We start from the raw sequence: 25,184 nt of genomic DNA, 5'->3' as shown, positions 1-25,184 counted from the left end.
AGTTTATGTCTATGGCGATTCACGCAGGTATCTGTTACTCTGCAGCAGTGACGACCCGAACAGGCTACAATAGTCCAAAAATAATCACTTATTATAAATGTACCGTAGTGATTTGGGATAAGACAAATGAATTGAATTTATGAACAAATGATGAATTTATGCTGTACTCGCTCATTATATACATTTTGCAAATTCTGAACAGAAAAAGTTACATAGTGTTGCTTTAATTCATATTCATCTTTCATTGAGATTGCTGCACACACCGATTCATGAATAAACAGATTGAAGTTTTCACACTCAGCTTTTTATTACTGTAAAATATCTAACAAACTGAAAAAACAAAACAAAACAAAAACATTCTTTTCCCACTTATGTATAAACAAACAGAAGTGAGTAATGTCCACTGAGGCAGAGATCAAAAGAAGTGCTCATTTCTGCTGAGAAAGGAAAGCAATCATACTCTAAAGTCTAAACAAACATATCTCATCAAAACTCACATCAAGGCAGTCAGCCGGAAACAAAATCACTCATCTTTCCTTTCAAACTGCAAGTCCTGCTAAATACTGTTGAGAAAAAGAGCCATGTAAAAAGACGTGAAAGCAAGGAGATGCAGAAATATCTCGGCAGCTTTGAGCAAAACAACATTTGTCACTTGCTGTCATTCAAAAGTCAAAAAAGCCCCAGAACCCTTCGGTTTGGGGTTTTCTTTTGAGTAAAACCATCCCAGAGGTCACTGCAGCAACACTGTTATTCATTTGGATGTCTCTGAATGTGGCGAGACCACAAACAAACTGGAAAGGTAGCACTGCGGGCGTGTTTGCCAATGTACGATACTCTTGTTTACAAACGTGATACTTTGGTATCATTGGCACTAGAGTAGTTTCATAAGCGAATATGGCAGAGGTATGAGAAAAAAGATGAACGGTCAATGATATAACACTACATTTCTCAGCTCTGGCATGTCGCACAACACCGTTTAAGACTGTGCAAAGGAGAGCAATCAAAACTATTCTGTAAAGAAAAAAAAAAAAACAGACAAAAGCGAGAACGAATGTGATGCAGACAGACATGATGAACTCAGAAGTACATGTCCTGGAAGAGGTTCTGGCCCATCTCAATGTACGCCTCTTTCTCCTGAGCGCTCATCTTTTCCACCAGCTCGGGTCTCTGGCTCACTTCCCTGTAAGAGAAAGGTCTTCCCCCTACCATAACCACAGGGTCATCCCCGACCTCACCCAACACAACAACATCCTCCCCCCCCACCTCATCCTCCTGTCCTCATAGCCGCAGCGCTGTACATATTCTCAGCTTGAGCCCTGGAGCCCAAGGCGGCGAGTCTTCATCCGATTCACTGGTATCACTGTCAGAGTCGCTGGCGTGAGCCGCTGGAACGGTCGGTCTGGAGACGACAGCACCTCCTGGACCAACTCCGCTCCTCTTCTCATGAATGAGGAGAGCCAGCATCACCTCCTCATTCTCATCCTGTGTGCCTCCTCGTCCAGTCATTCCCTCCTGGGTTACTATAGAGTCCTCCTCAGCTGGTGTGTAAAAATTGGAAGAAAAGAAGAAAAAAATAGGGTGAATTTAGATGCATATTTCCTTCACCATAAATGTGCTATACTTTCTAAACTCAATTTCTTTCTGAAGCCACAAGACAGCTTTATAGGAACGGGGTGTATTTTAAGTTGATTTTCAATGACAATCTTGTCTTCCAAATACTCAAATTTCACCCACACTTCCTCACTTTTAAACCCATAAAGTATGATACATGCAATAAATGAACTGTACATTTGGTTTCTTCTCCTTTTTCTTCAATTATGTTGAATATGAAAATAAGTTAGGTTGTTTTTTTCATGTAATCTTGATTTGAATAGTTGAAAGCTAATTTTCTCAGTGAATAATGACTTTAAATTTATGTCTATTTATCATGCAAATTGCAAAGCTATTTTATGGCTTTTAAAGTTTTGAAAACTGGCATATAGCACAAGAATAAGTCAGAGTACTTTTATTGTACTCTTTTGGCTTTGTAGGTAAAAATAAAATAAAATAAAATAAATAAATAAAAAGCATGACTAGCAGTAGCCGCTTACATATTCTACTAAATATCTGTTTTTGTGTTTCATAAAAAATTCTAAAATGTTTAGAATCACAATAGAATAAAATATCCCTATCCACCAATTTGTGCACTTGCCCTTATAAATAGATAGACTGTGCATTCAGACCCATGAAGTGTATAAACAAGAGGCAAATCCAAAAAATGTATGAAACAGTGTTAATATGCGACCATGACCACAAAAACCACTTTCAAAATAATCGTTGTGACTCACGTTGCTTCAGAGCATCTGTCTCGCTGTACGCCCCCTGCACTGTGCTTTCCGTCAGCCATACGGGCCTCTCTTTCGGGGCTTTTCCCTCAGTAGTCTGGCCAGTCTGAGGCTCCTGGTCTTCCATGCTGATGACCACATCCTGTGAGTAGAGGTCATACGATGAGCCTTTGTTTTTCCATACTTCCCGACCAGGTGCCCCTGCACCAGCTCCTCCTGCGGCCTGGGCGGCCCGCTCCCGACTGTGGAAAATAGCAAAGGTAGATTTTGTATAAATTTTAGTATAGAAAACGCCCATGTACATTCTTTCTTACTAGTGTTTTTTTTAAGCATTATTTATTTGAACATTTAAAGTGTTTAATAATCCGAATTAACTTTTATATTTTCAGTTTTCATTTTTAATTTTAAGGTTTTTGTTTGTTTTTGCTTTTTTGTATGCTTTTGTCTTTTTTTTTTTTTATATAGCTTTAGTTCAAAACAACACTGTCTTGTCCATAAAACTGGCCACTTTGACTGAACAGGAGGTGCTGACCTTTGTTTTAGGGCTGGGATTTCTGACGGTTCGGGCTCCAGAAGATCATGTGACAAGTTGATGTCCTCCGTCTCTCGTAGCAATACATAGATAGGCTCGATCTGCTCATTGAATCGCGCCACCAAAGTGCGGGCGTCTTTCTTTGGCACGGCTGATTCGTCCTCCTCTACTTCTGTTTGACAGAAGGTACAGCGAAATGTTCCTGTGTTTGAAAAAAAAAAAAAAAAAAATCTTAAGCACAAAATACCAAGTGTTGAAACTGAAGCATTCTGCTTATCAACCCTCATTCTCAACCACTTCATCACACCACATCCATCACGTTTGGCATCTCCAGGTCATTCATTTTGGAAGTTAGAGCCCAGAAAAACTTTGTTAAGTGGCTTTATATCTCTGGTTTCCTGTTAGCCAGAGGCTGGGATTCCATGTCCCCTTTTCCCACAGACATGGTGCCAATTGTGGAGTTGAAGCAAATGGCCAATCTGGCCCACCTATCCTTTGGCGTTTCCACCAGGCAGTTTTGGGACAGAAAATTTGGCTTCGCTCACAAACCTGCTGGTCTCGAACCAGGAACCACTAACATCAGTACCCAGCGAATGAGAAAATGTTGTCACCATACAAAGTTTTCAAACCAGCAACAAATCAGTCTGGCTAAACAAGACATACTCATTATAAATGACTACTTGTGTTCTGGGATTGGCCAATGCTGCACATTAAGTCTAAAATAAAATGATTTATTTACAAATACACCACCGTTAAAAAGTCTGGGGTTGGTACAATTTTTTTTTACGTTTTTGAGAAAAGACACTTATACACTACATTTGTTTGATAAAAACTGAAATTTTGTGAAATTTTACCATTTAAAATAACTTTTTTAACAGGTAATTTATTCCTGTGATGGCAAAGATGAATTTTTCTAATATAAAATTATCCTATTATTTTGATTCAGAGCAAAATAAACTTTTCTTATTTAAAAAAAAATGTTGTGCTGCTAAATATTTTTGTGGAAATCATGACATCTTATTTTAATTTTTTTTGTAACATTATAAATGTCCTTACTGTCACTTTTAATCAGTTGAAACATCCTTGCTGAATAGAATAATTAATTTTCACTTATGGCCGTTTTATATCAAAAAATTGTGGTTTTATTATTCTTAAAATAAAATATTTTACTGAAATAAAACAGCACTGCTGCCAAAAACTATATATATATATATATATATATATATATATTAAGGGACTATGAAAAGAAACAGGGTGCGGTCCAATTACAGTTAAACGCCATCTAGAGGATGGTGCCAAAACCACTGCTGACCATCTAATATTATTGAAACAAGAAAGAGGAAAAACAGTCACAGATACAAGGACAAACATACACAAACACACATTCAGCCCCAGAATTCACCTGCGGCTCCATGGCAAGCGAAGCTGGTCTGGTTTGCCATCTGCTGCTGAAGTTATTTACAGCCTTCTGACAAGAACACACACAGCAGGGCCCTCTGTATGAGTGTGTGGCATACTCTACTAGCTGAATACCTGCCTTGACATATTTTACATATGTGTGTACTTAGCATGTAATGGTCAGTCACAGATGGTGCTGAAGTTGTAACCTTCCTTTAATAGTAATCTTTTATTTAGAATGTCACTCTACTCGTTTTCATGTTTTGCTATCATGAACACACAACAGCAATATGTTTTTTATGCTCAAATACTCCCATGTTATGTGCTGAGTGCACAGTGAAACAGCTTCCGAGTTTCTGGCCTTAAGGGGAATCGAACGAGTAAACGATTCACCGCAATTTCCATTTTAAAAGCTTTGCTGGAAAGTTGACAACAAAATCTGTGAAGGCGCTCCTGAAAAACAATCACCTCCAGCTAGGCCCTTTTACTACAGATGTCTTCTCTGCCAATACAGGAGTGGAGGGCAAAAAAGACAATAATTTGACAAACACAAAGAAAGAGAGAGAGAGAGAGAGAGAGAGAGAGAGAGAGAGAGAGAGAGAGAGAGACTTTATAAAGAAAAGAAATAAAATTCAGGTGAAGGGAAGATTAAAAAAAAAAAAAGGTCTGTCACATTTGACACAGCTCCAGAGGAAATATTGACAAGCCCGGAGTGCAAAGAACAATTTTACTGCATCCCTCCTGGTCAGTCAGTCTGTCTGCCTGTCTTTCTCTCTTTCACACACACACACGCACACACACACACACACACACACACACACACACACACATTTAATGGACATTATTTTTCTATGTAAACATTCACTAAACTGTATTTGACCGTTGCACTTGTATCTCAAACTACATACAAATGCACCACTAAGAAACACACCATTGAAGTAGTTCAACTTTTAAAAAACAAATTTTTAGTACTTAGTAAATACAAAGTAAATTTTCCCCCAATGTATTTCTATATAAACGTATGCTAGATTACATCTTTGACCATTTTGTTCACGTCTTTCGCAGCATCTTGCATGGTGAAACTGCATTATAAAATATGCCACTAAAGTTTAAAAGTTACTTTACAATTTTTATCTACTATTCTGCCCTGTAGCTCACATTTTTGCATTTCATTGCACTGCCATTTAATAGTTTTTCTATGTAGGTTTTTGAACGCTGTACCAAGTCTCGCTGTTTTAATAACGTTTAGTGTATGTGCACAGCATTTTTAAAATGACATCAACGCATCGTGTTCTTTTCCTTTCTGCTGTTTTTAAACACAAGAATGCCTTCTGTATCAACTTTAACCAAGTCTAAAAAGGCATTGCTCATTTGCATTACAGAAGTAGCAAGATGCATCTCAGTGATCAAATATGTACGTGAACAATTAATAAAAAAAATAAAAAAAAAAAAAACCTCTGGAACACAAACCCGTTGTATGTGAACCAACTCTAAAGCGCCAGACAGAAAGGAAGTTCATTAGCTCAGAAAGGAAACATTAGGGCCTTTCGCACTGCAGGAACCTTTTCATAGTACCAGAACTAATCGTGGAACTACCCACTTTTTGGTGTTTTCACACCACCGGAACTGGGTGCGATTTTAGTACCGGACTGCCTTTTTCGAGAACCAAGGCTGCATCCAAAACTGAAAAATGATGCCTTCGGAGAACACATTCCAAGGTAGGAAGCCATCAAGGCACTTACGAATTCAATGATAGCTTCAGTTCGTGTCTCCTGAGATGCCTTCATCTGGCCGATTTTTGAAGGCAGAATAGATGTATCCTTCGCTGCCTTTGATATCCCACAATCTTGAGCATTCCATTCTGTGACAGTTAAAGGTGGGGTAAGCAATTTTTAAAAAAATGCCTTAGAAAACTGATTCAGGCCAAGAACCAAAACAAACTTGTAGCCAAACAGCAGTAAGGGGCATGTCTACTCATGATGTGGAGGAGAGAGCGTTCAGTGCACAGGACATTAGTCGAGCCGAGCGACAGAAAGATAGAGATGGCGGATAAAAAACAAAAGAGGAAACCGTCTGCGGAACAAAAGGTTGCTTTGTTTCTTCTCAATATGTGAGTAACACCGTGTCTGCGCCACAAAAGCTAAAGTCTGTCTAGTACACTGGACGCGACAAAGCGACCGTTGAAAATCATTTGAAATTTGTGTCAATATGTCATAAATAGAATGCAGCAGCAGGTTTGCTCGTGTCTTGCCATGCCGCATCCAGTGTAGAACATACAGGGTTTTTACTGCATAAAGAATTATGAGGCGGCCGCCAAATTTTGTGCCGCCTCTGGTTGTCGACAATACTCAGGCAGGCAGTCACGGGCAAGCATTACTGAATTACTTCCATTAGAGCTTTTAGTTCATATTTGGAAAAATACTGGTATTTTTATACAAGTCTACTTGATATTTCTTTACACAGAATCAACATTTCTATTAATTTTACACTGATTTGCACGATCTGATGAGCATTAATAATGAACATTAATATTACGCGATCATATCTCTGTATGAATGAATGATTTTAGCATCTGTCATCTCACTAAATGAGGACATAAATACACAAACAACATCTCCAAAACTGCTCTGAGAGTCACTTCATGAGTATTTTATCATTTCATTTGAGTAAAACTAGCGTCATATGATTTACACACAGAAGGTATTCATGGCAACCTGTCAAAATAAAAGTCTGGTTTAAATTGAATACATTGCAGCAGAAATATATGACTTTTGTTCAGCAGAATGTACATACTACTACTACTAAAATTATTTAAACTTTTATTTTTTAAGGAATGATCACACAAAATTTCTTCCATGTTTTAATTTTAATCGTAAATCCCCTTTGTTTGCCAAAAAAAAATAAAGTTTAATGTTTAATAATTTAAAGATAAATTAAATTAATGTTTTATGCCTTCATTTGATAACCAGATACACAACACAGAATTTCTAAAGAAAAAGAAAACATTTAATACGGCTATTTTAAGAATAAATGTGAATAAATTAAGTTGTTTTTATGCATTCAAATAATTAGGCATGCTGCAACACAGAATTAGGTAACAATAAAACATATGGTGAAAGAAAATTAAATATTTCTAAGTTGTCAGTTATAAACATCAAAATTAAAAGAAATAAACATTTGAAATATATCAGTCTGTCTGTAATGAATGAATATAATATACAAGTTTCACTTTTTGAATGGAATTAATAAAATAAATCAACTTTTTGATGATATTCTAATTATATGACCAGCACCTGTAAACAAATCATTATTATTTGTTATTGTCCAGCAGTTATAGATTTCTAAGCCAATTAAATCTAGAAATTAGAGAAAAATTTAAGTTGCCTGTAGTATACACTACCAGTCAAAAGTTTTTGAAAAATAAAAAATAAAGATTATACTGACTCTAAGCTTTTAAATGATATAGTGTATAATGTTGCAAAAGCTTTTTATTTCACATAAATGCTGATCTTTGGATCCGTGTCTATTCATCAAAGAATGCTGAAAAAAAAAGTACTCCATTTTAAATATTGATAATCAGCAAATCAGCATATTAGAATGATTTCTGAAGGAAATGATACTGAAGACTGGAGTAATGATGCTGAAAATTCACCTTTGATCACAGGAATAAATTACATTTTAAAATATATTCAAATAGAAAACAGCTATTTTAAATAGTAAAAATATTTCACAATATTTCTGCTTTAGCTGTACTTTGGATCAAATAAATGCAGGCTTGGTGAGGAGAAGATACTTCTTTAAAAACATTAAAAATCTTACTGTTCAAAAACTGTTGACTGGTAGGCTACATAGATTACAGAAATGTTATATTGTAATGTTTTATATATATAATTGTAATTTCTGCTGTCCCCCTCACTTGCTATGCAATATCAAATCCAAAGTCCTGGACAATTAGCAATATGGCACATGCACACACTCTGGTTGTAATCTTTGTTTTCATTCAAAGTGTGCACTGGGTCTGTGCGTACACATTGTCGCAATGATCTAAAGGAACATGGTGCGGTGCTGTAAGCGTGTAGGCATACATTAAGAATTCTGTCTGGGAAAAGTGTCCTGGTGTCTTTGTGTTGATAGTTTTTGTATTATCTATGAGATATGAATAGGTCTGGTTTAAATGACATAGCACTCACTCCAGTGATTCAGAGCTCTTTTGAAAACACGACGGCGCTTTGTTCTGTCGTCGACGCCAAAGAACAAAACGCCTTTTGTGATCAGCTCTTAAAAGATGAATCCAGCATCATTTCAGCATTTGAGAGAGGAGAAAGTTTTTTCATGATGTGGTCTGAGCAAATGTAACAAATGTACCACATTGATTCTAATTGCAGCAGTGCTAATGCAATAAGAATAATTACAATAAAAATACAGTTAAAAAATACAGTAGACTGTTCTCCTTTGGAGGACTGTATATAGATGACATCTAATAACGGTTCTGGATTCAATACAAGTTAAGCTCTACAGACAGCATCTAAAACCCTATTCAGAAAGGATTAGTTTTCAGGACAGAACGTCCAAAATCTGTATCACCCATCATCAGTAATTCACACTGGATTTGCAATGTCTGCAGGAAATGCCCAGATGGGCATATCTACTACATTTATGTGAAGCTGTTGGAAATTATTTGGGGCAAGTCTCTTATGCTCACAAATTCAGAATGTTTTTGATCAAAAATAAAGTAAAAACTGTAAAATTGTTAAATTATTAAAGTATAAAATGTCTCTTCTCTATATTAATACATTTTCAAGTTATTTATTCCTGTGATGACCACATTGAATTTTAACAGCAATTACTCCATTCTCAGGTTCACATGATCTTTCAGAAATAATATGCTGATTTACTGCTCAAGAAAAAATCTTATGTTTCCTGAACACCAAATGTTGAAGCAGTTGTGCTGCTTAAAGTTTTTGTGAAATTCATGATTGATTTTAAGGATATTTGATGAATGTATGCTCTTTTAATTAAAATAAATTTCTTTAAAAACATTACTCAGAACATTAAACACTAGTATAATTATGTCTATACAGTATATCAAATACAATAAAACTGGTGACATTAGCAAGCCAGTAATCCTATACATTGAAGTCTTGAATCAAAAAGACAGACAATTGATTCACGTCTCAATCTTATTTGTCTGTTAGGAAAAAAAAAAAAAAAATTATTATATATATATATATATATATATATATATATATATATATATATATAATGTGTGGGCATGCTTACAATTCTAAAATTAGCTTTGTTTTAAAATAAAATGACTGACTGACTGACTGACTGACTGACTGACTGACTGAATGACTGAATGAATGAATGAATGAATGAATGAATGAATGAATGAATGAATGAATGAATGAATGAATGAATGAATAATTTGTAGAACACAATGAACACAATTTCTTCATCTTTTACATGGGTAATATTAGGGCTGGGCGATATATCTAACGATATGATCATGCGCATCTAGTCAGTAAATCTGGTTCCTTGATTACCGCTAATTCGCCATCACCTGCTTTCAAATGGAGCGGCATTTGATATATCGCCCAGCCCTAGGTAATATCAAATGAAACAATATAAAAATTTATTTTAGATGCATTTTTGGTAGTTCAATTACTCTAAAATAAAATAATCTATATTATGGCCAAGGTTAAATAACATGCATCATTTAAACAAAGTGCTCACTGATTAAAGCTTTTTCTGAAAATGATGATAATTTTCTGGTCTCTTTCCGTTGACTAACAGTTGCATGACTAAAGAAACAACAATATTTAAATTTCTGAAAATTAGTTGATTCACTGGTTTTCCTGATTACTGATAGCATGCAATATGCCAAACATAATATAAACGTGTGTACATAATCCCACAAAAGACTCAAATATGTGTTTACATGCTTGTGCACTACAAATCATCTTGCACTGTTCCCCAGCCTGCTGCTTGCATTACGATGTTTCTCTTTGCACATGTAAAGTATTATGTGAAGCATTCGTATAGTCTATATATTTTTCCTTTTTAGTCTATGTATAGGTAAACTTTTATATATAGCATATTCATATTCAAAATCTGAAGGTTTTCAGTAGGTTAGTTTTGTATAGGTAAGTAGTATTACGTGAAGCATTCGTATAGTCTGTATTTTTTAGCTTATGTATAGGTAAACTTTTATATATAGTATATTTATAGTCAAAATCTGTCAGTAGGTTAGTTGTGTATAGGTTTATACTGTTTAATTCATTGTTGAATATCTGTATTTTTGTAGCACCATGGTCCTGTGAGGCATGACATTTCGTTCCACTGTATGTCCACACATGTAGCGGAATGACAATAAAGCTCAACTTGAACTTGAAATCAGCCATTGAAAACCCCATATTTTTTAATCTACATTACAGCCCTGCTATATGCACACGTGCCACTCAGAAGGAAGGAGGGAAGACTAGAGGGAGATAACAAAATGAGGCAGCGTGAAGACATGCCAAGATAGGATCAGCGAGTGACTTATTACCGTGCAAGCCTGACCTGTCAGATCTCCTTATCTCCCCAACACCTCACCAATCAAAGAGATTTTCATAGATCAATTTTTTTTTGCTCAACGAGGGGGGACCTGGATGTGCTTGACTAATCAGATCAATACACTCTCCCTGTTCTAAGACGCAACTAAGCCACCTAAGCACAAAAGGCAGCACGGGGTGAAAACAGCTAAACGCAAAACATCCACGTTTGAGTCCACTCGGAGGACAAAGAACACGGTGCATCATGAAACTCATGTTTAGAAATCCTTTCAGGGATACTAGTCCAGGAGAGAACATGGGAAATAAGTATGTGTACAATAGCAGGGTCTACACAGGGTTAGGTGCTTCATCGTTGGCTGTTCCGTTCTTCTCCTCTATCCTTGCCAATCCTCCTGATGTGTATCCTAGCAACAGTTTTGCCTCCCTGCCTACCAGTTTGCTTTCAGCAGAGGTGAGGGTGAACATGTGCCATGCGCTCTTTACCTGCCTTTCTATTCCTCTAACACTCATCACTCACCTCTGACACCGCTCTCAGTCCTCCAACGCTCTCTCTCTTATTTCTGTTCCTCTCATGCATCCATCACTCTCTTAAACATATGCTTTCTGTACAGAGGAGTTCCTCCTGTCTGTTGGGTACAAGACGGACTTCATATGCCCTATGCAAGACTCTTATATAAATGTAGGGCTCACACATACTGTATAAGAAATGACATGAAGTCAAGGACAAAGACAGAAAAATAGTCCACAGCTAATTATTAAACTAAACACAATTCTGAACAAAACCTTAATCAGGATCATACAGCAAACACTGTAGTCAATTACAGTGCTTGAGCTGTATGTTTATGATTCACTGAAAATAATGACTCATAAGAGTCATTTTTTTCTGGAATCGGATTTAAAGTTTGTGCTGTATGGTTTTGGTTCACTAAAAAGAAATGGCTCGTAAGAGTCATTTGTTCAGTAAGTGGATTAAGGCTGTCACTAAAGATTATTTTGTTAATTGAGTAATCAGTCGATTATTCTGATGATTAATCGAGTAATCGGATCATTTTTTTGGTAATAAAAATAGACCTAAGCAAACAATAGACTTTAAAATGACTTAAAATACAAATAATAGCAATGATGCAATAACAATTGGTTCAAATAAAATATCAAAAGCAAGTTATCATATAGTTTTATTGAACAAAATGTAATAAAATGACATAATCGTAACTTATGTACATTATATCAAATGCCTGCAGAGGGCGCCAACTGCCTGATAATTGTTTTTACTCTTTACAGCGCGATCTAATCCTTGTTTAAAATATCGACTAAACAACATTTAATTAAAATGTCCTCTTAATCTTTTACATTTGGCCACATATTTATGATATAAATGCTACAGCACTGTCATTTCTTGAACAAGAACATGTGGACATGCAAACTCAGAGCAAGGGTTTAAACTTTTTTATTTTTTTTGGAATCGAGTACTTGATTCTAATCGAGGAATTGTGAAAACCCTAAAGCTGATTAAACATTTTGCACTGTATGGTTTTGGTTTACTTACATGTTATTTGTCAAGGAATCTAACTACACTTATCAAGCTGTAGATTCAGTAGTGATGTTATGGTGCTAAACAGTACTAAAAAAAACACTGGCTGCATCCGAATATGCTTACTTTCTTATAGAAGGCAAAAACGGTATGTGGAGTAATATGTATTCATAAAACAGCAGGCAAAAAGTAATTTGCTACTTCTGGCGAGATTCTGAAGTGCGCATCTAATGATAATGGACGCTTTACTGTCCCATGAGGCCATGGGAGAGGATTTGAGAATTGCAGTGAAGCGACTTGACTAATGCTGTAGGTCACATGGTGACAACATGATAAATGTAGTACAATTACTTTCCTATTACACACATTTATATTACACAGAACATACTTTTTTAATGGTTGCAAAGTATTTATTCAGACAAAGTACCTATTCTGAGATTTCAGATGTAGCCAGTCACTGTGTTCCAACTCACATTCCTTGGGGGCAGCACTGCCAATAGAATTAAAACATGCAATATAATTTTACAGTACACGTTAAACTGCTGATGACCAGCTAAAAAAAGGAAACCTAGTCATCACGTTTGCTTGATAACTGCAGATACCAGAAATAGACTATACGCAAAACACTGTTTATATGGAGCAACTCAGCACACAGGAATGCATATCTTGAAGTTTCTCCATCTAGAAAAGCAGTGCCTGTTACACACATTTTATTACTGAAGAACTGCTTTAATAAAAATATAAGCTGCACATTTCTGTTAAAGCCCACTGGTTGTCTTGTCTGCCAGGCATCAATTGTAAGTCCATTACTGTTAACATTCCCTTCACATACACACAGATTTTAAAAAAAAAAAAAATAATCCCTTAAATTAATAAAAAAACAAAAATCTCTTCACATTGCCTAAAAAATAATCAATCACCCCACAAGAAACACTGCTCAAATCGGTTTTATGAATGTACATACAACTTCATGCACATTAAAAACAGACGCATTTGAAAAGAATTAAGGGAAAGTGTTATTCAGTGGCCCTAAAGACGAGTCTTCAGTGTTCAGTGGTGTTGAGAGACTGTTCTTCAGACTCTCTTCTCATTTATTTTCCTTCTGAACACAACACAGGTTAGATCAATTATACATGATTCAAGACTGCTCGAATGGACTCACACACACACTATGCAGATTGGTAAAAACCTTAGGGTGAGACTTTAGGGTTTTGCTGGGTTCAGTCCGTAGTAAAAGCTTAAAGAGGGACGGCCAGCAGTGTGCAAAGCTTCACAAATACTCCCTCTCTGAAACCATTTTAACACAAGTCACGTCAAGAGCAGCACTTGTGCGTGTGTGTGCGTTTCGCTAAGTACATAAATCAGCAGCTGTTGAAGTCAGAAGTGTATAACAGTAGGCACAGAAGCAGAAAGGCATGATGATGATGTCAATGCGGTGTGCTAATCCTTACAGCCGCCTCTGTGAGATTACAGCCTGTTTATTTTTAAACCTATTAAAATGAAGTTTAATTTCCGTTCCTTCTGTGATTACTGTCTGCAAACTGACGCAATTCAGCATCAGACTCCAAATGAGGTTCATTCAAGTGTTGAAAACATTTCAAATTCTGACCTCTGCTGCCATCATGTGTCTGAACACAGTTCTGCCAAAGTGTGGATCAAGCGACTTAAATGAATCTATCACTCACTTCGAGATTACGAGGTACTTACCAAAAGTGGGCTAAAAGATAAAGATCAAACACAGACTTATATTAAAAACATCAGGCACTTCCTAATGTACATGGCTTAGGATCTTCACAATGATGACACAATCCCTTAAATGTGAGACCAGCTTGGTATTAAGAACTTCAAGATGTTTTTTGTTGAATCTTACAAAACCACACAGAGATTACAATAGCCAATGTAAGATAATATATTCATTGTATATGGATCTTACGAAGATCTGAGATGACCGAAGACCTAAAAAGAGATGATGGCCAACCCCCTCAGATAATGCCAACCCTTAAACAACACACAAAACTACGAAACATTGCTATGTTGTGTAATCGCAACATATAATCATTGGCGTTAATAGTGTGCACCGCCTGTTTGATTACTTGACATTAATTAACTGCATGAATTTTACTGTACATTTCTGCCATATGGACATCAACTTCTGATAGTCGCCACTGATATGCTACTAAAAATATAAGGTAGAAATTTTAAAACAGAAACGTTTTGCAACGACTTGTTGTATCGTGAAAAGCACTATACAAATAAACTTGAATTGAACTGAATATACATAAAAAATTAGATTAGACAGTATTTTCTAATTGGTTTCAACATCATGATCACACAGTAACTTTGACCCATTACTCACATTACCATTACTTATAACACTCAGAATATATTTGTTCCATGAAATTCTAAGGAAAGAGAGAAATTAAAGCAGATGCATTTTAATTTAGTACACTTGGGTTTGCTTTACCTGATTTTAATTGCATTTGACTACCCTAGTACAGACGGATAATATGACCAAAATCTTGAATCTCCCTATAAATAATTATGGGGACGGTAAGATTTTTATGTTTTTGAAAGAAGTCTTATGCTCAGCATGCATTTATTTGATAAAAAGAACAGTTGAAAAAAATAATAATAATAATACTGGGAAATTAATCTGTTTTCTATTTTAATACATTTTAAAATATAATGTATTCCTGTGATGGTAAAGCTAAAGTTTCAACAGCTATTACTGTAGTCTTCAGTGTCACATGATCTTTCAGATATCATTCTAATATGATGATTTAGTGCTGAAAATGGTTGAAAGAGGTTGTTCTGCTTTTGCTACATTTTTCAGGATTCATTGAAAAAAAAAAAGACAAGTTTTACATTATTAATTTGAAACATTATAAATGTCTTCACTATCATTTGTGATGAATTTAATTCATCCTTGTGGGGAAAAAGTATTCATTTATTAAAAAAAAAATAATAATAATTCTTACTGACAAATGTTTAAACAGTCGTATATGTGCCAATAACAACACAGTTCTGCCCACTAATACTCACACAGTATAGGAGAAACTCTAACAGCAGATTAATTTTTACTGGTGCATGTATGTACCGTAATAACGCCTAAACCTAATGCCAATGATGTCTTTTAATAAAACATACCTGAAGGAGAGCATATTTGATCATGTGTTTATAGCATTCAAACAAACAGTTTAAAACAATCACCTTCCACTTTCATACTCACCAGTCATGGGGTCAAACAGCTGGTTGGCCTCAAGGTCAGTGAATGTGTTCATGCAGCAGGGGCAGCGGAAGGACGCTCTGTTAGTCGAGTCCCGTTCATCCGTCTCAATGCGTCTGCGCATGTGGTCCAGCTTGTACTTCACCACATTAACCAGCAGCCGGTAGTTAATGAAATAGTAATTGTGTCGCGTCGTCTTGCCGTCAGGTGCCGTCTCCACACGCATACGACATTTGACAAACTTGTCAGCCTTGAGTGTGTTCAGAATGGAGCGCAGCTGCTTGCGGTCGAACTTGAGCAGTTCCAGCATGTCCTCTTCACGTACGCAGGGGTTCCGGATCAGCACATCCAGAGCGAGAGCATGCTCGATGCCATAGAAACCTCGCACAACCTGCTTGGCCAGTCGTTTCAGAGACGCAGGGACCTCTGTGAGCAGCTCTGGTTCAGTCATGATGCAAGGGAGGGAAAGAGTAGAAATATAGGGAGAGATGGAGAAACAGAGCAAAAGCAGGAGGTGGAAGTATTTTCAAAACCAAGAACGATATGTTTTTAGGAAGAATGGGAGTGGATTTTCACAGGAAGGGTCAGCTCGTCTGGTATTCAAGAAGTTTATCAGGTGGATGAGTTTGGGATTGTATGACAGAGGTCTGTGAACAGTGGGAGAACAGAAAAAGAGATCAGTTACACTTATGATCCAAAAACTGTCTATATGTCCATCCAAATGTCAACAGTTCTATTTATTTTTATTTATATATATTTCTTAGAGGTTATATATATATATATATATATATATATATATATATATATATATATATATATATATATATATATATTTGCCCTGCTACAAATTAGTAAAGTTTTTCAAAAAGTGAAATTTTCTAAATAAATAAATAAATAAGTAACTTCAATACAGCTGGAATTTTTTTCATGGGAAAAAATAAATAAAAATCATTTAATGCAATATATTACTGATTAATTAATGATATTCATTACTATTTTATTGTTTAATAATAACTACTCCTTTTAAATGATATTCCTAAGATTACATGTCATTCTCACATTTTCATTCTGTGATAAATCCATGTTAGCCAGACAGATAATATTAACCTTAATGGCATTCAATTAAACATAATTCACAACAACAACGTTCAGCCTGTTACAGAAAGGATGTCTGAAAGATTTGTTCCAACATGACATGCCATACTGAAAGCTAAGAACCATAAATGACCAACTTTAACCATTAAGAGAGAAGATAAACATAGTAATATTTATAAGTCATTAACTTCGGCTACAAACGCATAATGTATGAATTAAATGAACAAACAAAGTGACAGTAACTACAGCTCACTGCCCAATGAAGCTTCATTTATCTCACTGTTGAGTTTAATATTAGATTATCGAAACGGAGTATAATGACGGATACAGTTAGATTAATATCATAGCATAAAAGCCTGAACGATAGGAATAAAAACAGCTCAAACCTTTAATTTTCCTCCTGTTTAGATCTCAACAAGTTTCCTAGTTCAGCATCACGGTAACGTTCAGCGGAAATGACGCATGAGATGTTGCTGAAAAGTCCAGGGACGATTTAATATATAATTTAATATTTATTGTGTATTAATTATGAATATAAATTAATTCTGTTAGTACATTTAAGATAGCAAAGAAATGTTCATATATGTATCTCAAAACTATAATGCAATTATAAACAACAACAACTGTGTGTTATGTGTTAAGGATCTATTTTGCTGTGTTTCAGTACCTTTATTTAATATACCGATCACCGGGATATAAACTATTCGTTTTCGACTAAATTATTTTACATATGTAACGCTTTTGTCATAGAATGATGTGCACCAGCTTCCGCTTTTGTGCTTCCTTGTTGTTTCCACACTTTCCACGGGCTGCTTCCACGTGTTTTTAGAGTAATGCCAGTAAACAGCAGAAGAGAGCAAGGAAAAGATGCTGCTGTGAGTCTGTATTTATGTTCTGTTAGGTTTCATTTAAACCGGATCAGCTCAGATCCGAGAACTTTAAAAAGGTCAAATATGACAGTCAAAAGGATGTTATACCACTAACAAAAGGTCATTAGTATCACGTACCATGGTAATTAATAGTAATCTACTGTTTGGCCCATAGTAAGTACCCTAGTAAAATTGCATATAATTTTGGAAATCAAACAATATATGGTATTGCCAACTGAGTCGCTCACCGTAATATTGTACTACCACAAACACAATACCTTTTAATGAACATAATATATAAATGTATTTAAGTTATATTGATATTGTATTATTTACATAATGTTTATTTAATATATTTTTGTATTATATACATAATAATTATAATAACAGGAAGTTTTTAATAACAGCTTTCTGTATTCTGCATGCTGTTTTGCATGTTATTTGCTGATCTTAAAGGAATGGTTAACCTAACAATAAATATTCTGTAATTATTTATTCCAAACCTGTATTACTTGCATTCTTTTTTGGCATTATTCATTTGCATTAACTGTGCCGTTAACTTTTGTCCATATTTTCTTTGATATTTTGTCTCAGGTGCAGGGGACTAATGACAGCAGTGTGGTCAGTAAGGTGTCAGCAGCAGCACAGGGCTACTTCCACGATGATTTCCTTAAGCATTTTGTGTGCAAGGTGTCAAGAAGAGCTCCACTGATTAATAGGTAAATGTTTAGGAGACAGTTCTTGCTCCTTCAGTGATTATTAATTATTAATTTTTTTTTTTTATAAAACAGATATGATATATCTGACGCATGCATATTTTCTCTCAGAGGTTATTATGTGCGCTGGAAAGCAGTCGATCACTGTCTGAAACAGTTTTTCCATGCCACTCAATCCTGCTCGAGGAGACAGGTGGGATGATATGTTCATGTTTTGTGTATGTGTTTGCACTGTAAAAAAAGAATGTCTTGATCATATTGTTCTCTTAATCTCAGATTCTGTCACTTGGAGCCGGGTTTGACTCCCTGTATTTCCGGCTGCATGCAGAAGGAGCCCTTGGAGGCGTCACAGTTTTCGAGGTTGACTTTCCAGAAGTTGCCCGGCGCAAGGCTGCCTTGATCAATAGCAATACTTGCCTGAAGGACACGTTGCCAGATAGGGAGACTGTCTCAAATCAGCAGACAAGTAGGATGTTCACTGTACCACATATTAATATAATAATAGATTATATTACAAAACATAACCGCTTAAATTGTATAGTACTGTTTATAAACATTATTATCCATACAGATATGTGGATATTTTGCTAGTAATCTTGTCCAACCCTGTCTTTCGTCCCTAAAATGTAATGTTAAAACATTTGCGATATGTTTCTTGGTGATGTGCAGATGCTGTGTTCATCAGAAGTGGTCATTATAATCTCATTGGTGTGGATGTCAGGAAGGAGCAGGAGGTGGAGGTGACTCTGAGCGCAGCTGGACTACAGTGGGATGCTCCCACACTTGTCTTGTCAGAGGTCGTGCTGACTTATATGGAAACACAATGGTGAGAATGTGAATTCAACTTTAACTTGAATTGCAATGATTTGCATGCGTGCTCCTGAACCATTGAGCCTTGGTGCTTATTCCATAGATTGAGCTTTGAGTCTTGCCTGCAACGTATTCTGATCTCATTGCTATTCTGTATTTCTAATAGCTTTCATTTACTTTCTACTACAACTGTTTAAAGGGGTCTTATGATGCGATTTCAAGTTTTCCTTTATCTTTGGAATGTTACAAGCTGTTTGTGAACAGATAAGATCCCTAAAGTTACAAAGACTAAAATCTCAAACCATATCAACTGTAGACCAAACAGACCAGCTCATTTTGAACATGTGTTTTGGTGATTTTCTCCAGGTCAGATGCTGTGATTGGCTGGGCTGCCAAGTTACTCCCACAATCTGTGTTTGTGATGTATGAACAGATCCACCCAGATGACCCCTTTGGCAGGGTCATGCAGAACCACTTCCTGAAGCTCAATTCTACCATACACGCTCTCAAACAATATCCAGACACTGTCGCTCAGACGCAGAGATTCATACAGAAGGTATTCCATGAAATTATATGTTTTATACCCATTTCTTTTTTAATACTATATAGCCATGTAATAAGTGGGATTATGTAACTGTTTATTATTCAATATATACATCTTCAAATTAATGAAAGACCTGACCAGGTCACAGTATTGGGTGTATTTTATGATAATGACTGGCTAACTATACGTAATAGCTATAATTGTAATATTAACTGCTCCTTCAACTTTTAAATGCTTAATTGTCAATAAGACAGGTAACTGATCTTTGTCTGCCACAGGGCTGGGAAAAATGTGTCTGTATGGATATGAACCAGTTCTACTTTGACCTTCTTCTTGAAGAGGAGAGGCAGAGAGTCGAGGGACTGGAGCCTTTTGATGAGTTTGAGGTGAGCAAACAGCCCCATTCCCAGCAAAGACCTTTGAGTGATTCCAGAATCGCCACTGAATCTGACCTAATGCCTGATCCCAGACCTGTGTTTATCTTTATGATAACAGGAATGGAACCAGAAATGTTCCCATTACTTCATCCTTACAGCCTCCAAAGGCTCTGTGACCAATCAAGCACTTCTCACGCTACCGAAGGGTAAGTGTTGGTAAGATATTTGGTATTATGTGTATCACTAGGTGAGACAGTGTAGTAGAGGTACATGTGCTCTTTTCACTCCTAGTGTCCTCCATCCCTCACATGACTCCCCAGTGGGCCGAGCGTCCTCCCCTGGTTATTCAGCCCATGTGTAGGTCTCCGAGTATAGAAGTTGTTGGCATGGCTTCTGCTATCCTCGCACCTGGAATCATCTTACTCACCGGAGGCTGTGGGAGAAGTGGAAGAAACACAGCAGCGAGGGTCCTGATCAAAGAGAAGGATGGCTGGAAGTGTGCCTGTGTGGAAGCTCACGGAGAACAAGGTGATTTGATCAGTGCTTTATTTTTGCTTTTGATAATGGTTTCCTTATTGGAATTTTTCTAAATAAACTGCATGACCTGTCTGTTAGTAAATGAACAAACTTAAAAGTATTTATCGCTTTATGTGAGTGCCCTGTTTTTTTCAATTTTTTATAGTGTTTGCAAGTTGGAGTTATTAATACATTTTTGGTGATATTGAAATCTGTAGGATTTGAAAACTATGTAATCTCTAACGTTTTGTTTAATTTATCATTAAACAATTTTGTGTAGAGACCAGTCTAATTATGTATGTATGCATATCTTTGTCTCATTTTTCTTCTCTTCAGTGGTTGGTCTTTATCAGACGTTGACCTCTATCCCTGGAGGTGGAGCAGTCCTCTTCGGTGGCAGAACTTCTCCACTCAATCCAACAGACAGTGTTGTGTGTGTGACCTCTGACCCTAGTAACAAGCAATCCCAAAGTGCTGTACAGCTGTCATTTAAGAACATGGTTTGCACCGGCACTGGTCCAAAACCACGATGGCGACACACATCAACCTTGATATGTTATAAAGGTTAGAGATTTTAGTCTAATTCTTTTTCAGACTTTTCTGATTATAATGAGCAAAATAATAACTTCTTAATGGATCGTTCCAGATAAGACCTTTCTATTTGTGTTTGGAGGACGTACAGAGAAGGATCCGGTTCTGAGTGATGCACATTTCCTGTGTTTGGAGGACAAACACTGGACTGAGGCATGACTTTCTCATATTTCTCATTTCTCATATTAAAACCTCATATGAAAACACAAACGGGTACACTACAGTTAAAAAGTTTGGGGTTGTAAGTTTCAGCAGCCATTACTCCAGAGTATTAATAAAAATCGTACTTACACCAAACTTTTAAACAGTAGTGTATATGCATTAGATTTTGTTACTTTGTAGTTATCTTATAAGGGGAGCATAATGTTACTACTTTTGTGTGTTTCAATCAGATGACAGTTGTTGGTGCTGTTCCGGAAGCCCGTCATTCCCATTCTGCTTGTCCCTATGGAGGGGGGCTTGTGATATTTGGAGGTCTGGGGAAAGGTGGCAGACCTCTCTGTGATGCTTTCTACCTGAGACCCACATCATCAGGTTTCTGCTGGGAGACAAAGAATTTACATCCACCCCCAGTACCCAGGTTCGAAACAACTCACTTATTGGGTGTGAAAGAATGAAAATAATGTGTTATGAAGATGTGCCACCTCTCAGTGATCAAAATCACAGTCTTGGCCTCTTTTTTTCAGATATTCTCACTCAGCCCATGTTGTAAATGAGAAGATGGTTGTGGTTGGTGGAGTTTGGCTTCAGGCTGATGGAGTACCAGGAGTTGCTGTAATAAATCTGAGCACTGGGAGCTGTGTGGAGATCCAGCTGGATACCGTAAGTTACTCTGCTCATGGACTCTAGCAGTGGTTAATGGTTTATTATAAAATATCACATTCTGGCTCTAACGTTTCCTGGGATAGGCATAATAAAACAATTTCAACTGTTTCTATGTTGTACAATCCAAATATGCGTATGTAATACTGCAGAAAGTTGCTATGTTGTGTGTCGACCATGAGCAGCCTAAAAATAATTTAAAGGGTTTGTTCACCCAAAAATGAAAATTGGACTGTGTTTTACTCACCCTCAAAGCATCCTAGGTGTATGCGACTTTCTTCTTTTCAGACAAATCCAATTGGAATTGTATATAAAATTGTCCTGGCCCCTCCAAGCCTTACAATGGGGGTAAGCGGGTGCTTTTTGTCAACAGTTCAGAAGATGTGAAATAAAGTGCGCGCATCTGTAATAAATCGTGGCTTACATGGCTTCAGGGGGTGAATAAAAGCCTCCTGTAGCAAATCCATGCGTTTTTGTAAGAAAAATATCCATATTTCAAACGTAATAAACACTTTTTTTTTCTCACTTCTGCTGACTGTTGTACACGGATGCCATTCTGGCCTTTAGACTTATGGACAACTTGATGAAGCAATTGTTTGATTATTGATATTAATAAATTGAGTTGGTCATTGGTCAAAAAGGTCTGGGACCCCATTTTATAAAAACAATACGCTACCTAAAGACATAAATATTGTATTGTTGTAAGTTTTGCAGCTGACTAATTAATTTCAAAAAAGTTTTTGGCAACCCACAGTTTTCATATGTAAAAAGAAAAATCACTTTAATTTATTTGTCATTGCTTATCTTTTTTTCTAATTTTGTTGTATTTCAGTCATCTGTGCCTTGGCCTCTGATGTTGCATTCATTCTGCTCTGAGCTGCTGGACTCTGAGGGGTCTGAGATGGTGCTTATTGGTGGAGGTGGAAATTGTTTCTCATTTGGAACTCACCTCAATCTCCACCACATAACTGTAGATCTAAGACCAATACTTTGCAATTCATATTAGTCTGAGTACAAACTACAAACAAGCAACAAATGTGCTGCTGAGTGGATCTCCAGCAAAACTTTATTTCAGCTGGAACTTCAGTGAGTCACAGCCAAATAGCCCAAGTATTATGACACAGGGATATCACTCAGTGAAGCGACGGAAAGACTGCACGGTGGGACAGACTGCACCCCACTCCACTGGTTTGCGGTAGTTGCCCTTCTCCAGGAAGTACTGGTGGCCACGGTAGTTGGGATGCTCGTAGAAGATCCAGTAACCGTCCAGAACTTTGCAGGAATGGACCTCTCTCAGACGGAACCTCTCCAGCACAGATGGACAGTCTTCAATGGACTCTATAGCCTGGCCTGTGAAGTCAGGCTTGTCGTACAGCTGAACCTTGTATTGCATTCCACTTGTCTGCATGGGTTGGATTTATTTGGGTTTGGGAAGGGAAAAAGGGTAGAAATATGCAATAGAGATATTCATTCAGGGCAGAAATTGTTCTGATATTTTACAGATTCAACATATCATACTTTTTATATGGAGTTGTATAAGTGTTGGAGAAGATGAACTCTAATGTCAAAACAAAGTAAATTAAAAATAATTACATTGATCTGAAATTTAATTTAGTCCTCTGTATGGTCTATTGACTAAACCAAGCTAAACTTTTGCTTACATTACACATGTAAGTCTGGTCTTTCAACAAGACTGAATCAAATACTGCAGACCATATGGACACTGATTTATTGGCAAAAGCCATGTGGACTAATTAGGTTAAACTGACGTAACCGTTAGAAAAGGTCTATGCATGACCTTCCACTACTCGTACTGTCCCAGGCTTTAATCGAATTCAGTTCTAACACAGCATTGTGAAACCGCTTCATCATTATGCCCAGTCTAAAAACATAGCAAACCATATTTGTTCTGCTCTATACACTATTTAAGTCTTAGAAAAAAAGCTCACTAATGCACACTGTTCAATGTATTAGTTAAACTTACAAAGTGGATGAGCTTGCAGGAACCGAGACAGTCATTGAGTCCCATCCAGCCCAGGTATTCAGGATACTCTCCCCTGGTTAGCAGATACCGGTTACCCGTGTAGTTGGGCCGCTCGTAAACCACCCAGGCGCCACTTTCCACACGAATAGAATTGCAGCAGCTCAGGTAGGTACGGAAGTCAGAGCAGTCACTGTCACACTCATAACGGCGGCCCTGGAAGTTTTTTTCCTCGAAAAACACAATCTGAGAGACAGCAAGATAATGTTACAAACACTTTTATACTTGAATGACCACTTTTTCATGTTTTTGGCCATGTGCATGCTGGTTTTGGCTGGTCGGCCAGCAAGCAATGTACATTTTATGTTGTCTGACCAATGTGACCTTGCTATTAAATTGTATCCACTGATTTGCTATGGACAATTTTCAAGATGTATTAAAATATAGTAGTGATCAGCTGGTAACCTGCAACATTAACAAGTTTAACTAGCTACGATAAGTATTAACCAGTATAGGCCAGCAACCAACCAAAATTGCACATTTAAAACCACAGACAACCATCTTAGTTTCCAAATAGCCTGATCTGCAATTAAAAACATAGTTTCATAAACAATATAATTCAACACAGTCCTAAAGTACTGATCTGACTGCAGGCCAAGATGTTTAGAAAAGAGGTTCTAGAAAATAGTTTTAAAAGTCAATGTCATCATTTAGGCATTGCATTGCATTCAAGTATACAATAATATACACATTTAAATGTCCATTATATTCAAGTGATTTCCTACTCACCCTGCCCATCTTGAATACTGTATTTAGTCTTGTCTGGGGAGATGGTCTAAGTGTCCAGAGTGAATGTTAATGGGGCTGTTTAAATATGCAGCTCCCAACATCAAAATGACGAGCAGGGGAGGGCCAGATATTTACTTTGTCATGAAAATGAGATCCAAAAATCGAGTCAGTGATTCTAGCACTATTCAGGTTTTTTTCCAGAAAAGCAAATGGGGATTAAAGGACAATGACTAGCCTGGCATGGGCATTCATTTACCCTGAAACAACATGGCACCCTACAACTGGACCAACTTGAACCACAACAAACACAGCACATTGGCCAGCACCTGATGCCAAGAGCACTGCCAAATAAAGAGCCCAGACTCATTGGATTGTTTCATGTGTTGCTGAATGGCACTCATTACTCTGGCTCAGCTCTTTTCAACAGAACAGCCATTGGCAAATGAACCAACTAAATCTCGAGAAAATGTGAGTGATTTGCATATAGACCATTAAAGAGGCAGTGA

General features: G+C 36.8%; 3 protein-coding genes across 3 annotated transcripts; 1 reads left to right on the top strand and 2 right to left on the bottom strand.

The window, feature by feature from the left end:
* Nucleotides 1–225: 225 nt before the first annotated feature.
* On the bottom strand, nucleotides 226–16,094 carry gtf2e1 (general transcription factor IIE, polypeptide 1, alpha). Its single transcript, XM_019110285.2, is given in 4 exon segments — nucleotides 226–1,538; nucleotides 2,328–2,566; nucleotides 2,857–3,058; nucleotides 15,572–16,094. Coding segments are annotated over 4 exon segments (1,350 nt in total). The 5' UTR covers nucleotides 16,020–16,094; the 3' UTR covers nucleotides 226–1,077.
* Nucleotides 16,095–17,383: 1,289 nt separating this feature from the next.
* lcmt2 (leucine carboxyl methyltransferase 2) lies at nucleotides 17,384–23,502 on the top strand. The gene is made up of 14 exons (XM_042731145.1): nucleotides 17,384–17,538; nucleotides 18,127–18,251; nucleotides 18,360–18,441; nucleotides 18,525–18,714; nucleotides 18,918–19,074; nucleotides 19,425–19,614; nucleotides 19,881–19,988; nucleotides 20,098–20,185; nucleotides 20,271–20,507; nucleotides 20,832–21,059; nucleotides 21,142–21,239; nucleotides 21,479–21,666; nucleotides 21,773–21,908; nucleotides 22,741–23,502. The coding sequence occupies exons 1-14, from the start codon at nucleotides 17,497–17,499 to the stop codon at nucleotides 22,912–22,914; spliced, it is 2,043 nt and encodes a 680-aa protein (XP_042587079.1). The 5' UTR covers nucleotides 17,384–17,496; the 3' UTR covers nucleotides 22,915–23,502.
* Nucleotides 22,945–24,752, bottom strand: crygs2 (crystallin, gamma S2). Its single transcript, XM_019110287.2, has 3 exons — nucleotides 24,679–24,752; nucleotides 23,893–24,135; nucleotides 22,945–23,310 (listed from the first exon to the last, which is right to left on the bottom strand). The coding sequence occupies exons 1-3, from the start codon at nucleotides 24,685–24,687 to the stop codon at nucleotides 23,038–23,040; spliced, it is 525 nt and encodes a 174-aa protein (XP_018965832.1). The 5' UTR covers nucleotides 24,688–24,752; the 3' UTR covers nucleotides 22,945–23,037.
* Nucleotides 24,753–25,184: the final 432 nt, after the last annotated feature.

This window comes from Cyprinus carpio, chromosome B9 (assembly GCF_018340385.1).
Source record: "Cyprinus carpio isolate SPL01 chromosome B9, ASM1834038v1, whole genome shotgun sequence".
NCBI lineage: Eukaryota > Metazoa > Chordata > Actinopteri > Cypriniformes > Cyprinidae > Cyprinus > Cyprinus carpio.
Note: the sequence above shows the minus strand (reverse complement) of the source record. Positions and strands in the feature narration are given on the sequence as shown.